Genomic DNA, 14696 nt, shown 5'->3' on the forward strand with positions numbered 1-14696 from the left:
GATTTTTAGCATAAAATGTCAAAGCTCAAATGTCAAAATGTTATTGCCTCATACTATGTAACAAAACGTTAACAAATAATGTGACATTTCTTATTTACCCTGTGATCAATACATTCTGAATTAGGGATGGATGGGAGACATTTTAATTCCCAAGAGTGAGACTTACTGGAGGGCAGTTTTTACAAAATTCCAAAAAACCTGAAGCCCAATCCTCACTCTGATCGGCTAGGCTGGGACGTGCAAAAATAAAACTCAAATATGGTATAGAATTGGCTTGGATTTTTGTGTCCAGGGGAACTTCCTCAACCTTTATGTCATTTCTCCAACATGGAAGAAATGTTATTGCTGAGTTTACTTTAGACTTTACTTCAGAGATTCTCACAGAAACTGGCCCTTCGTTCCACAGTCCCTGCTGACTAGCGATCATCCATACACGATCCTACACACTAGGGACAATTTTACAAATTTACCGAAGCCAATTAACGTACAAATCTGTACATCTTTGAAGTGTGGGAGGCACCCAGAGAAAACCCACCTGGTCTCAGGGAGAACGTACAAACTCCGCACCGACAGCGCCCGTAGTCACGATTGAACCTGGGTCTTTGGCGCTGTAAGGCAGTAGCTCTACCGCTGCACCACTGTGCCGCCTTCAAATTCCAGGGAATGCGCTAGTCCAGATAGAGCAAGTATCAGTGGGGATAGTTCTTAAAACAGCAACAAAGTGTCATAAGGTTGCGAATAGATAAGGAATATAAAAATAGTCCATAGGGGAAAGGCCATTTTCCATGGATGAGAACAGATATGGCATGGAAATATTGAAAGCAAAGTTTGGCAGGCCATACATACTGTAAGTGATTAATGGAAGGCCTCTATAATAGATATATCGTGTATTGGTACATTCCCACATGGAACACGAGTAGAGAATTTAAAGCCAGAGTTCCATGAATTATCTGAAAGATAGAGAGGAAAATAAAGCAGTTCTGAGAGGTACCAGTTGAAAACAAGGCTAACTACAAATAATTCAGAATGATTGTAAACAAAATAAAAGTGAATTAAAAAAATGAGAAAAGGCTGACAGTAATGATAAAAGGGAATCCAAAAGTATGTTACTGGTAAATGAACAGATAAAAGGTGGTGAGAGGAGTGGAGGTCTCCCAACTTTACAGATCAGGAGACAAACAAAATTCTAAAAGAACATGACCAGAAAGATCCGTGTGAACTTCATTTCAAGTGGTTGGTTAGATTGAGAAATCGAGGTGACCAAAACATACAGGCTCTGGAATTTTACAATCTGGGATTACAAGGGCTAGGAAATCATGATCAAGCTTTATAAGACACTAGACTAAGTGGGACCCGTTGGGTCCCATGTTCACACGGGAGGGCTGGTCCCCCGACGCAATATTACACCTCTCCACCAATTCCAATATTGGTGGCCAGTGGGGGGGCTTTCTGGAGTGCTGGTATGGGTTCTTGGGGTGGCAGCTCAGTCCCTCAAGCCTGATCTGCTGGCAGCTCACTCACGGCTGGTGGGTTGGCAGTTGACTCATGACTATTTCTTGAAATTCCATTTCAAGCAGGGTGCAAGGCCACCAAATTCAAGTGCAGCAGGGTGCAAGGTTTCAGTTTCTTACCACTATGAGCAGGGTGCAAGGCCACCAAATTCAAGTGCAGTTTCCAACCACTTCAAGAAGGGTGCAAGGCCACCAAATTCAAGTGCAGTTTCATACCACTTTCAGCAGGGTGCAGGGCCACCAAATTCAAATGCAGCTTCATACCATTTAATGCAGGGTGAAACCATCATAAAACCACACAAAACACCAAACTCACAGTTCAGTAGACATTCAGTGTGTTCAGTTGATTCACAGCTCCGACAGTCATGACCTCTCCCTCCTCATCATGCAGAGACTGAGCCACACCCACACTTCCGGGTTTTATACCCACTCCCCCACCCATCAGAAAAGGTGTGGCTTTCAGGGCGTGATTGACAGGAGAGAGATACTCAACATTTTTTAAACACTAATAACACTTTTATTTTTCATTGATGGTAAGAATTCTCTGCACCTGCTCAGCAGAGGGGGGACTGAGTAAGATATCCAAAAATCACAGTCGTAACTGGTAGCGTTTTATCTAAAATCAATATACTGTGCAAACAGGAAGTAAGTGCATTTGCAGTAGTGCCTTTTAACTTCAAGCCAAAGCACCCAAGCCAGAATTTGCAGTAAGTAGTGCCTTTCAACTCCAAGCCAAAGCACCCAAGCCACCATTTGCAGTAAGTAGTGCCTTTCAACTTCAAGCCAAAGCACCAAAGCCACCATTTGCAGTAAGAAATGCCTTTCAACTTCAAGCCAAATCACTCAAGCCACTATTTGCAGTAAGTAATGCCTTTCAACTTCAAGCCAAAGCTCCCAAGCTACTATTTGCAGTGCCTTTCAACTTCAAGCCAAAGCACCCAAACAACTAGTTGCAGGCAGTGCCTTTTTACTTCAAACAAACCATATTTTCATTTTCAATGCCACATCAAGGGTACTCACAGTTGTGTAGACATTTGTTCAGTGTTATTCAGAGCTCAGAGAGACATGACCCTTGTCTTCATCCATCTTGCAGAGACTGAGTGAGGCACACCACTTCCTGGTTTTATAGTCCCTCACCCTCCCTCCAGCAGGAGCAGCAGAGAGAATGGTGCATATTTTTAAACTTCAAGCCAAAGCTCCCAAGCCACCATTTGCAGTGTAGTGCCTTTCAACTTTAAACCAAAGCTCCCAATACACCATTTGCAGTAAATAGTGCATTTCAACTTCATGCCAAAGCACCCAAACCACCATTTGCAGTAAGTAGTCTTTCAACTTCAAGCAAAAGCACCCAAGCCACCATTTGCAGTAAGTAGTGCATTTCAACTTTAAGCCAAAGCACCCAAGCCACCATTTGCAGTAAGTAGTGCCTTTCAACTTCAAGCCAAATCACCCGCCACCATTTGCATTAAGTAGTGCATTTCAACTTCAAGCCAAAGCACCCAAGTCACCATGTGCAGTAAGTAGTGCCTTTCAACTTCAACAAAACACCCAAGCCACCATTTGCATAAGTAGTGCCTTTCAACTTTAAACCAAAGTTCCCAAGCCACCATTTGCAGTAAGTAGTGCCTTTCAACTTCAAGTCAAAGCACCCAAGCCACCATTTGCAGAAAGTAGTTCCTTTCAACTACGCCAAAGCACCCAAACAACCATTTGCAGGCAGTGTCTTTTTACTTCAAACAAACCATATTTTCATTTTCAAACCACATTAAGGGTACTCACAGTTGTGTAGACATTTGTTCAGTGTTATTCAGAGCTCAGAGACATGTGACCCTTGGCTTCATCCATCTTGCAGAGACTGAGTGAGGCACACCACTTCCTGGTTTTATAATCCCTCCCCCTCACTCCAGCAGGGGAGTAGAGAGAATGGTGATTTAAAAAAACCCATTAATATCTCTCTGATTTGTCACCGATGGGAAAAATCCTCCGCACCCATAAGGCGGAGGCGGGCTCTGAGCGAGGTGGCCAAAAATGACGGCCGTAGGTGGCGGCGTCCTGTCGGAAATCGCAGCACAGTGGGCCAAAAGCGGTCAAGATCAGAGATTTAGTAATATAGATAAGTGTGACCACAATTGCTCACCTGCTTTCAGTTCTGGGAGATACACTTTACGAGAGTGGCAACGATTTTCGAGAAGATTCAAAGAACATTTCGCAAAATTGTTCTCATGAACATCACTGAGAGATTGAAGCCAATGATTTGAACTGATTAGATGAATAAGGACAATTAGAGTGGAAATAAGCAAAGAGACATGTAAAAGATGTGAATTGCAGTTCAGAGCTATTGCTGGGACCAGAAACAGCAGGGAATTTCTGGAAACGCCCGGTACATCAGGCATCACCATGTCATGCTCTCTTGAAATAAATGCTAGCATTGCATTTGCTTCCTTACTACCGATTCGACTTGCAAATGATTTCCTGTTTTTATTTTAGACTTGCAGAATTTGTTTCACTTTTGTTTTTAAATGTGACACCAAGATATTATTTTACAAAATGAATGGTAAAAATCTGAAATGTGCTGCCAAGGGTAATAATTGAGGCATATTCAAGTTTAACATTAAAAAAGAGAGTAGGATAAGTTTCTGAAAGGATAGCATTTTCACATTGGCAGGAGAAAGCAACTCCAAATAAATAGAGATGGTACAGACTTGGCATGTAGAATAACCTCCTGGGCTGTAAATATTCTGTAATTTTATGTTTATTTATTTGGTACATTTAAATACATTGCAGCCTCCCAGATTTGTGCTCATTGTGCATATGTTTGAATCCCTCCACATAAGTTACAAATGGCATCCTTTACAATAGTGGCAAAAGTTATCCAATCCTCCTCATCAAACTATCTGCAGCCACCGGCATCTTTGACCATATCAGCCTCCTCCAGCAATCCTCTGCAGCTTCCCACTGAACAAATGCACTTTTCTCATTGATTGGTAGCACGGTGGCGCAGCGGTAGAGTTGCTGCCTTACAGCACTTGCAGCGCCAGACTCCCGGGTTCCATCCCGACTCCGGGTGCTGTCTGTACGGAGTTTGTACATTCTCCCCGTGACCTGCGTGAGTTTTCTCCAAGATCTTCCGCTTCCTCCCACATTCCAAAGACGTACAGGTTTGTAGGTTAATTGGCTTGGTGTAAGTGTAAATTGTCCCTAGTGTGTATATGTGCAGGGGTCGTTGCAGCCTCGGTGGGCCGAAGGGCTTGTTTCCACGCTGTATCTCTTAAAAATCAAGATAATTAAAAGTGCCTTTCCCGTTCTTTTCACTGTTTTGAAACACTGATGTGCTCCATGTATTTTACAGCTGTTTGAAACAGCCAGAGTGCGCCATGGATTGATGACATTGGGTCCTAGTGGATCCGGGAAGAGTTGTGTCATTCGCACCCTAATGCAAGCACTAACTGAATGTGGAGCCCCTCATCGAGAGATGCGGATGAATCCCAAGGCTATTACAGCTCCACAAATGTTTGGCCGATTAGATACTGCAACTAATGACTGGACCGATGGAATCTTTTCAACGCTTTGGAGGAAATCCATTAAATCAAAAAAAGGTTAGAGCAGTTTTCAAACACAGATAATGTATTTGGGCTGATTTGGGCTGCTCTATAGAAACATAGAAAATAGGTGCAGGAGTAAGCCATTCGGCCCTTCGAGCTAGCACCGCCATTCAATATGATCATGGTTGATCATCCAGGAACAATACTCCGCTCCTGCTTTCTTTCCATATCCCCTGATTCCGTTAGCCCTGAGGGCTACACCCAACTCTCTCATGAATACATCCAGTGAATTGGCCTCCACTGCCTTCTGTGGCAGAGAATCCCACAGATTCACAACTCTCTGGGTGAAAAATGTTTCCTCATCTCAGTCCTAAATGGCCTACCCCTTATTCTTAAACTGTGACCCCTGGTTCTGGACTACCCCAAACATCGGAACATTTTTCCTGCATCTAGCATGTCCAATCCCTTAATAATTTTGTTTCATATAATAAATATGTTTCTATAAGATCCAGTCGATCCATTCTTTCATCATATGTCAATCTCGCCATCTCGGGAATTAACCTGGTGAACTTACGCTGCACTCTCTCAATAGCAAGAATGTCCTTCCTCAAATTAGGTGACCAAAATTGCACACAATACTCTAGGTGCGGTCTCACCAAGGCCCTGTACAACTGCAGTAGGACTCCTAGCTCCTAAACTCAAATCCTCTCGCTATGAAGGCCAACATAACATTTGCTTTCTTCAATGCCTGCTATACCTGCATGCTTACTTTCAGTGACTGATGAACAAGCACACCCCGGTCTCATTGCACCTCCCCTTTTCCTAATCTGACACCATTCAGATATACTCTGACTTCTTGTTCTTGCCACCAGAGTGGATAACCTCACATTTATCCACATTATACTGCATATGCCATGCATCTGCCCACTCACCCAACCTATCCAAGTCTTCCTGCAGCCTCACAGCATCCTCCTCACAGCTCACACTGCCACCATGCTTTGTGTCACCTGCAAACTTGGAGATGTTACATTTAGTTCCTTTGTCTAAATCGATAATATATATTGTAAATAACTGGGGTCCCTGCACCGAGCCTTGCAGCACCCCACTCGTCACTGCCTGCCATTCTGAAAAGGACCTGTTAATTCCTACTCTTTGCTTCCTGTCTGCCAACCAGTTCTCTATCCATGTCCATACCCTATCCCCAATACCATGTGCTCTAATTTTGCACACTAATCTCTTGTGTGGGACCTTGTCAAAAGGTTTTTGAAAGTCGAGATACACCACTTCCACTGGCTCTCCCTTATCCATTCTACATGTTACTTCTTAACAAATTCCAGAAGATTAGTCAAGCATGATTTCCCCTTCATATATCCATGCTGACTTTGACCGATCAAGTCACTGCCTTCCAAATGCGCTGCTATTACATCTTTAATAATCGACTCAAGCATCTTCTCCACTACCGATGTCAAGCTAACTGGTCCCTGTTTTCTCTCTCCCTCCTTTCTATAAAAGTGGGGTTACATTGGCTATGCTCCAGTCCACAGGAACTGATCCAGAGTCGATAGAACATTGGAAAATGATCACCAATGCATCCACAATTTCTAGGGCCACCTCCTTGATTACTCTGGGATGCAGACCATCAGTCCCTGGGGATGTATCTGCCTTCAGTCCCAACAGTTTACCTAACACCATTTCACGACTAACGTGGATTTCCTTCAATTCCCCCCTCACGCTAGATCCATGGTCCCATAATATTTTCTGGGAGATTGTGTCTTCCTTAGTTAGAACAGAACCAAAGTAGTTTAACTGGTCTGCCTTTTCCTTGTTTCCCATTGTAAGGGACCTACAGTTGTCATCATTAATCTTTTCCTCTTCACATATCTAAACAAACTTTTACAGTCACTTTTTATATTCCCCACAAGCTTTCTTTCATGCTCTATTTCCCCCCTCTTAATTAACCCCTGTGTTGAATTCTAAATTTCTCCTTGTCGTTTCCTCTGGCCAATTTATATGCCTCGTCCTTGGATTTAACACTATCCCTAATTTCCCTCGTTAGCCACACATATTAGCAGTTGTATAAGACATTGGTGAGCCCGCATTTAAAGTATTGAGTTCATTTCTGTTATTGGAAAGATGTTGTCAAGCTGGAAAGGGTACAGAAGATTTACGAGGATGTTGCCTGGGCTAGAGGGTCTGAGCTACAGGGAGAGGTTGAGTAGGCTGGGACTCTATTTCTTGGAGCACAGAAGGATGAGGGGTGATCTTATTGAGGTATGCAAAATCATGAGAGGAATAGATCCCAACGTTTAAGAAGCAGTTAGACAGGTACATGGATATGACAGGTTTGGAGGGATATGGACCAAACGCGGGAAGGTGGGACGAGGGTAGCTGGGACATGTTGCCCGTTGTGGGAAAGTTGGACTGAAGGCATGATCAATATTGTATGACTATGACTCAATGACTCTATTTCTGTGGTTAATTCAAATCTGGTTTCTAGGTGAGAATATCTGGATCATTCTGGATGGCCCAGTAGATGCGATTTGGATAGAAAATTTAAATTCTGTACTGGATGACAATAAGACTTTAACATTGGCCAATGGTGACCGTATCCCTATGGCTCCATCCTGCAAATTATTGTTTGAGGTACACAACATTGAGAATGCATCACCAGCCACAGTGTCCAGGATGGGCATGGTCTACATCAGCTCTTCTGCTCTCAGTTGGAAGCCAATTTTAAAGGTAACAATATAAGTAAGGATTATGCTTTTGATGTTCAAAGTGTAACTCTGGTGCGTAGGGAATAACGTTACAATTATTTAAGTGTTTGCTAACCTGACATCTTTAATCTTTAACCTTTAATCTTATTTTCAGTGCATAATCCAATCATTTCTTCATACCTTCTTCTTCTTCTTCTTCCGTGTGGCGTGCACAGCCTAAAGTTGTTGGACAACTTGTTCTATTTGATCTTCCGTTTATGCACGTCGAGTTGATTGCATTAATCGAAACAGGGCGGACCACGTGAAGGTTGCAATCTTCCACCCCATTTCTTCATACCAATGTGTAATGATATTGTGAGCAATTTTGGGTCCCATATCTGAGGAAGGGTGTGCTGGTTCTGGAGAGGGTCAAGAGGAGGTTTACGAAAATGATCCCAGGAATGAGTGCGTTAACATACGATGAGCGTTTGATGGCACTGGGCCTGTACTCGCTGGAATGTAGAAGAATGAGGGAGGACCTCATTGAAACATACGGAATAGTGAAAGGCTTGGAAAGAGTGGATGTGGAAACAATGTTTCCACTAGTGGGAGAGTCTAGGACTGGAGGTCATAGCCTCAGAATTTTAGGAAGGAGATGAGAAGGAATTTGTTTCACCAGAGGGTGGTGAATCTGTGGAATTCTTTGCCACAATGGGCTGTGTAGGCCAAGTCAGTGGATATATTTAAGGCAGAGATAGATAGATTTTCATTTAGTACAGGAGTTAGAGGTTATGGGGAGAAGGCAGGAGAATGGGGTTAGGAGGGAGAGATAGATCAGCCATGATTGAATGGCGGGGTAGACTTGAAGGGCCAAATGGCCTAATTGTGCTCTTGTCATTTATGATCTTATGAATTCCCTTTTTATTTCAAATTAAGATCTCAGTTTTGGAGATTGGACAGGATAAGCATGTATCTGCTGGAATTTATGTGGCAGAGGTGACTTGATTGTAAATAAGATCTTGAAGGGTCTTGACAGGGTGTTTCCTGGGCGAAACGAACTAGCAATCACTATTGGTACAATAAAGGGTTCCCCATTTAAGATAGGGGAAAGGTAATTTTGTCTCTCTCTGAAGCTCATGAATCTCAGTAACTCTCTTGCTCAATGAACAGTGAAAACAAACTTGATGAACAATTATTCACAATTAGATAAATTCTTGTGTCTCATTAACAAATTTGGATACTATATTTAGTCCATTATCTGAGTCATTAATATGGTATGACTAATGATGTTGCAAAGGACTCGGTGCTGGGCCCATTGTTATTCATCATCTATATCAATAATTTGGATGAGAATGGTTAGTAAGGATGCCAAATACACTATAATGGGTGGTGTCGTAGACAGTGATGAAGCTCACCAAGAATTGCAGCAGGTTTTTGACAAGCTGGCTATAACTGGTCAGAGGAATGGCCACGTAGTATAATTTGGGTGAGTGTGAGGCATGGCATTTTGGGAAGTCAAACCAGGGTAGGACTTTGTGTGGAGGAAGGAACTGCAGATGCTGCTTTACATCAAAGATAGACACAAAATGCTGGAGTAATGGGCTTGTCCCACCAGTATGCGTCTAGCGCGTCCAAACGTGGTCGCTTGGGGCGTACGGCCTCGCGGGGCCAGTCCCACTTCGATCGGCGGAGGCGTATGGCGTTGTGCGGGGCTGGTCCTGACATCGCGCGGGCTCCAAAAATCTTGCACTGTCCGAAAATCCCACGCGACAACGGCCTGTTGGCCCGCAGCCGCATTGAGGGCGTACGCAGTGTCTCGACGTCGTACGCAATGTACGCAGCGTCTCGACGCCGTATGCAGCGTATTGACGGTGTACGGCTAGCATGTGGCGTCACGCGATGACGTCACCGCCCGGCGTGCCGTTGCGTGATAACGTCACCGCCCGACGCAGTGCGACGTCCAAATTCGGGACTGGTAGCATCGCTGGATTGAAAGAATAGGCTTCGGGTGAGACCCTTCTTCAGACTCAGAGTCAGAAGAGAGGGAGACACAGAGATAAGGAGGGGTAGAGTGTGAAAACGAAATCAATGTAGAATGGAGGACTCGGAAAGAGAACATATTTTGCTTGGGCAACTTACACCTCAGGAGTAAGAAAATGGACTAAGGGGGCGCTGTCCTGTGCACAGCTGCCCTGCCAGCAGTTGTCTGTCTTTTCACCATTTTATTTTTATTTTTAGTTAGTTAAAGTGTTTTGTTTGGAGGTCTAGACTTTTTTGTGGAGGGGGGGGAGGGGGAAACTACCTTTCAGGGTCCCTACCTGGTCGGAGAGGCAGCTTTTCTCCGGGCTGCAGCTTCGACCCGTCCTCGTGGTCTACCAGCGGGCCTGGAGCGGTGTTTCCTGTTGCGGACCGCCCAGAACTTCGGCTTCGGCGGCGGCACAGCGCTGGAGCGCTATCGTGGAGCGGGCGATGCCTTGCCTGGGTCGCCGCGCTGGAGCTCCGGTGAGCTGAGACCGCCGGGTAAAACATCGCGGAGCTGCGGGACTGTGGAGCGGCCAGCTGCGGGCGGCGGCGCTGAACTTTACACCGGGGCCTGGGATCTCGCGACGAGATCGCCAGTTGTGGAGCTCCAACCGGCGTGGTCTTGTCGGCTTCGGAAGCCGCGGCCTCCAGTACGGAGGCGGCCGTTCCAGGGTTCCCAAGCCGCTGAGAGGACTCTCCCGTCGCCGGAGCACCACCATCTGGCGAGAACGGCCAGGAACATCAGGCCTCCGTAGAAGCAACTGTGGAGGCCTCACCTCAATAGGCCCGACTATGGGTGAACTGGGGTTGGGGACTGGACTTTGTGCCTTCCCTCATAACGGGAACCATTGTGGGGGGATGTTCATTGTGTTTAAGACTCTCATTGGTGTTATGTCTGTATTCTTTTTTTGTGTGCTACAAAATGGCAAAAAGCATTTCACTTCATTACACCTCGGTGTATGTGAATGTGACCAATAAAATACCTTTGATACCTTTGACTTATCTAATGCCCCTGTCCCACTTAAGAAACCTGAACGGAAACCTCTGGAGACTTTGTGCCCCACCCAAGGTTTCCGTGCGGTTCCCGGAGGTTTTTGTCAGTCTCCCTACCTGCTTTCACTACCTGCAACCTCCGGCAACCACCTGCAACCTCCGGGAACCGCACAGAAACCTTGGGTGGGGCGCAAAGTCTCCAAAGGTTTCCGTTCAGGTTTCCTAAGTGGGACGGGGGCATAACTTCAAGTAACCCTTGCTTTCCCTCTCTCCATCCCTCCACCTTCCCAGTTCTCCCACCAGTCTGACTGTCTCATTGATTACATTTTATCTCTGTTTGCTTAGTTGTCACCTTATCCTAGCTAACAATGATCTATTCTACATTTTCCTGATCCACATCTTTTTTAATGTCTCGTTCTCACACCTTTCCCTTCCTTATCTCTGTGTCTCCCTCTGCCCTGACTCCCAGTTTGAAGAAAGGTCTTGACCTGTAATATCACCCATTCCTTCTATCCAGAGATGCTGCCTGTCCTGCTGAGTTAATCAGCATTTTATGTCCATCTTCAGGGTAGGACTTTCACAGTGAATGGTAGGTCTCCAGGGCAGTTCTGGAACAGAAAGGCCGAGAAGTACATTCATAGTTCCTGGAAAGTGACGTCACAGGAAGACAGGATGGTGAATGTTTTTGGAATGCTGGCCTTTTTCTGTCAGGCCATTGAGCATAGCAGTTGGGATGTTGTGTTACAGTTGAACAAGATGCTGGTGAGGCCACACGTGGAGTATTGTGTTAAGATATGGTCATTGAATTGAATTGAATTGAATTCCTTTATTGTCATTCAGACCTTACGGTCTGAACGAAATTTCGTGCCTGCAGTCATACATACAATAATACAATAATAAACAACAATAAACACAGATTAACATCCACCACAGTGAGTCCTCCAAACACCTCCTCACTGTGGTGGACGCAAAAAATCTTAGGGCTGCAGTCTCTTCTCTCCTCTTCTCCCTCTGCGCTGAGGCGATTCCCCACCGGGCGATGGTACAAACAGTCCCGCAGCTCACCGAACCCCGCAAACGGGCCGGTTCAAACACTGCGGCCCTGGGTGGTCGAAGCCGCCGCACCTCCAGTCCAGCACACGCAGCCGCCGGCCCGCGGCTGAACCCAGGACTCTGGACACCGCCGCCAGAACGTTATCCTGCTAAAAGAAAATGCATTACGTTGGAAAGAGTGCAGAAAGGATTTACAATCCAGGACAGGAGGGTCTGAGTTGCAGGGAGAGGTTTGGCAGGTCAGAAATTTATTCTTGGAATGTTGGAAACTGCGAGGTGATCTTATAAATCAGAATCAGAATCACACTTTATTCGCCAAGTATGTTTTAGAACATACGAGGAATTGGCCAGGTCAGTCATACAATTAAAAGCAACAGATCAGTCAAAAACACATTTTAACATGACCATCCACCACAGTGACTCCTACACATTCCTCACTGTGGTGGAAGGTGAAATAAATTTCAAGTCCTTCCTTTTGTTCTTCCTCGGTCGTGGGCCTCGAGCCCTCCGTTGACGGGACGGTCTTGACTCCCGTAGCCGGCGGCGTTTTGGCCCTCCGCGTCGAGGCGATCAGCTCCCGCATCGGGGGAATGTCAGCTCCCCCACGCTGGACGATCGCACCTCTCGTCCAGGCTGTTCGAGCCTTCTGCGGCGTTGGAGCTCCCGACTAGCCTCACCCGAGACTGCGAGCCCCTGATGGTAAGTCCATGGTGGTTGTGGTGGGAGCGATCCCTGGCAAGGGATCAGCTCCAATGTTAAGTCCGCGCCCAGCCGTGGGGCTCATGACAGTCCGAGGAGGTCTCCAGCTCCATCGATGTAACGCCGCAGAGCCCGGAGAATGTGATCCGAAAATTGATCACATCTCCGGGAAGGTAGGAACTTGAAAAAACGTTTCCCACGATCCCCTCCCCTCTCCCACCCCACATAAAACATACCAAAGAGCATTAAAACAAACTTTTAATGCATGAAAAAATAACAAACAAAAAATAAAAAACGAGCAGACGGCCTGCAGGGCTGCCATCTCCCCGGCGCCCCTGGTGGTAGGCATGTGGTAAATATGTATAAAATCACAAGGGGGCATAAATAGAGTGTATGCACCAAGTCTCCAGGTTGGGGTATCAATAACTAGAGGGCATAGGGTTAAGTTCATAAGGAATAGTAGAATTAGGCCATTTTGCCCATCTAGTCTACTCCACCATTCAGTCACGACTGATCTATCTCTCCCTCCTAACCCCATTCTCCTGCCTTCTCCCCATAACCTCGGATGCCCATAGTTGGGATGAGAAAGATTTAATAAGAACCTGAAGTGCAACTTTTCACACACGGTTGTATGCATATGGAGTGAGCTGGCAGGTGAGGGGGTTGAGGCGGGTATAATAATAACACTTAAAAGAGATTTGGACAGGTGCATGACAGGAAGGTTGAGAAGAATGTGGGTCAAACTCATGCAAATAAGGCCAGCTTGGACGGCATCTTGCTCAGCATGGATGAGTTGGGCCCTCGGGCCTGTTTCCCTGCTTCATGTCTCAGACCCTATGACTCTATAATTGTAGATAGTTATACCAACCACATCATCCAGGCAACATCACCGCTGCTAACAATCTGCCAATTTGAAAATTATGTATTTATTCCTATTCTGTTTTCTTCCCATTATTCAGTCCTCAATCCATGTCAATATCACACTCGCAATTGTATGAGCCCTTACTTTATGTAATAGACTTTTGTCTGGTACCATAGGGAATCTGTCTTTGGAATCTAATGAGACTACACTGACTGGTTCCATACTGTCGTTATGTCATTTTAATAAATGTATCTTCTTCCTTTTCTGGTGCTTTTACGTAATGATATTGTTCTTTTCAATGTATCTTTATATTTTCTGAATGGATTCTAGCAATTTTCTGACAGTCAATGTGAAGCTAACTAGGTTGCAGTTTCCCGTTTACTCACATCCTCCTTTTGTAAATAGCACTATTCCACGTTATTTCCCGTTCCATTTTTAGCGCCTCAGAATACAAACTTGTGAGCAAGCAATGGGATAAATTCGAAGTATAACCATATAACATATAACAATTACAGCACGGAAACAGGCCATCTCGGCCCTACAAGTCCGTGCCGACACAACTTTTTTTTCCTTAGTCCCACCTGCCTGCACTCATACCATAACCCTCCATTCTCTTCTCATCCATATGCTTATCCAATTTATTTTTAAATGACACCAACGAACCTGCCTCCACCACTTCCACTGGAAGCTCATTCCACACCGCTACCACTCTCTGAGTAAAGAAGTTCCCCCTCATGTTCCACCCCTAAACTTCTGTCCCTTAATTCTGAAGTCATGTCCTCTTGTTTGAATCTTCCCTATTCTCAAAGGGAAAAGCTTGACCACATCAACTCTGTCTATCCCTCTCATCATTTTAAAGACCTCTATCAAATCCCCCCTTAACCTTCTGCGCTCCAGAGAATAAAGACCTAACTTATTCAACCTATCTCTGTAACTTAGTTGTTGAAACCCAGGCAACATTCTAGTAAATCTCCTCTGTACTCTCTCTATTTTGTTGACATCCTTCCTATAATTGGGCGACCAAAATTGTACACCATACTCCAGATTTGGCCTCACCAATGCCTTGTACAATTTTAACATTACATCCCAGCTTCTATACTCAATGCTCTGATTTATAAAGGCTAGCATACCAAAAGCTTTCTTTACCACCCTATCTATATGAGATTCCACCTTCAAGGAACTATGCACAGTTATACCCAGATCCCTCTGTTCAACTGTGTTCTTTAATTCCCTACCATTTACCATGTACGTCCTATTTTGAAGTAGCAATATAGTCTGTTTACTTCATTCCCTGTGAGGGTCTACTGCTTTGCTTACA

General features: G+C 45.1%; 1 protein-coding gene across 1 annotated transcript in view; it reads left to right on the forward strand.

Annotated features, from left to right (window-relative positions):
- The window catches only part of LOC129697689 (dynein axonemal heavy chain 8-like), a 474747-nt gene that overhangs the window by 261452 nt on the left and 198599 nt on the right, over window positions 1-14696 (forward strand). The window contains exons 51-52 of the mRNA XM_055636398.1: window positions 4861-5107; window positions 7551-7792. Coding sequence (XP_055492373.1) covers window positions 4861-5107; window positions 7551-7792 — 489 coding nt within the window. The remainder of the gene's footprint in view (window positions 1-4860; window positions 5108-7550; window positions 7793-14696) is intronic.

Source organism: Leucoraja erinacea, chromosome 5 (genome assembly GCF_028641065.1).
Source record: "Leucoraja erinacea ecotype New England chromosome 5, Leri_hhj_1, whole genome shotgun sequence".
NCBI classification, from domain to species: domain Eukaryota; kingdom Metazoa; phylum Chordata; class Chondrichthyes; order Rajiformes; family Rajidae; genus Leucoraja; species Leucoraja erinaceus.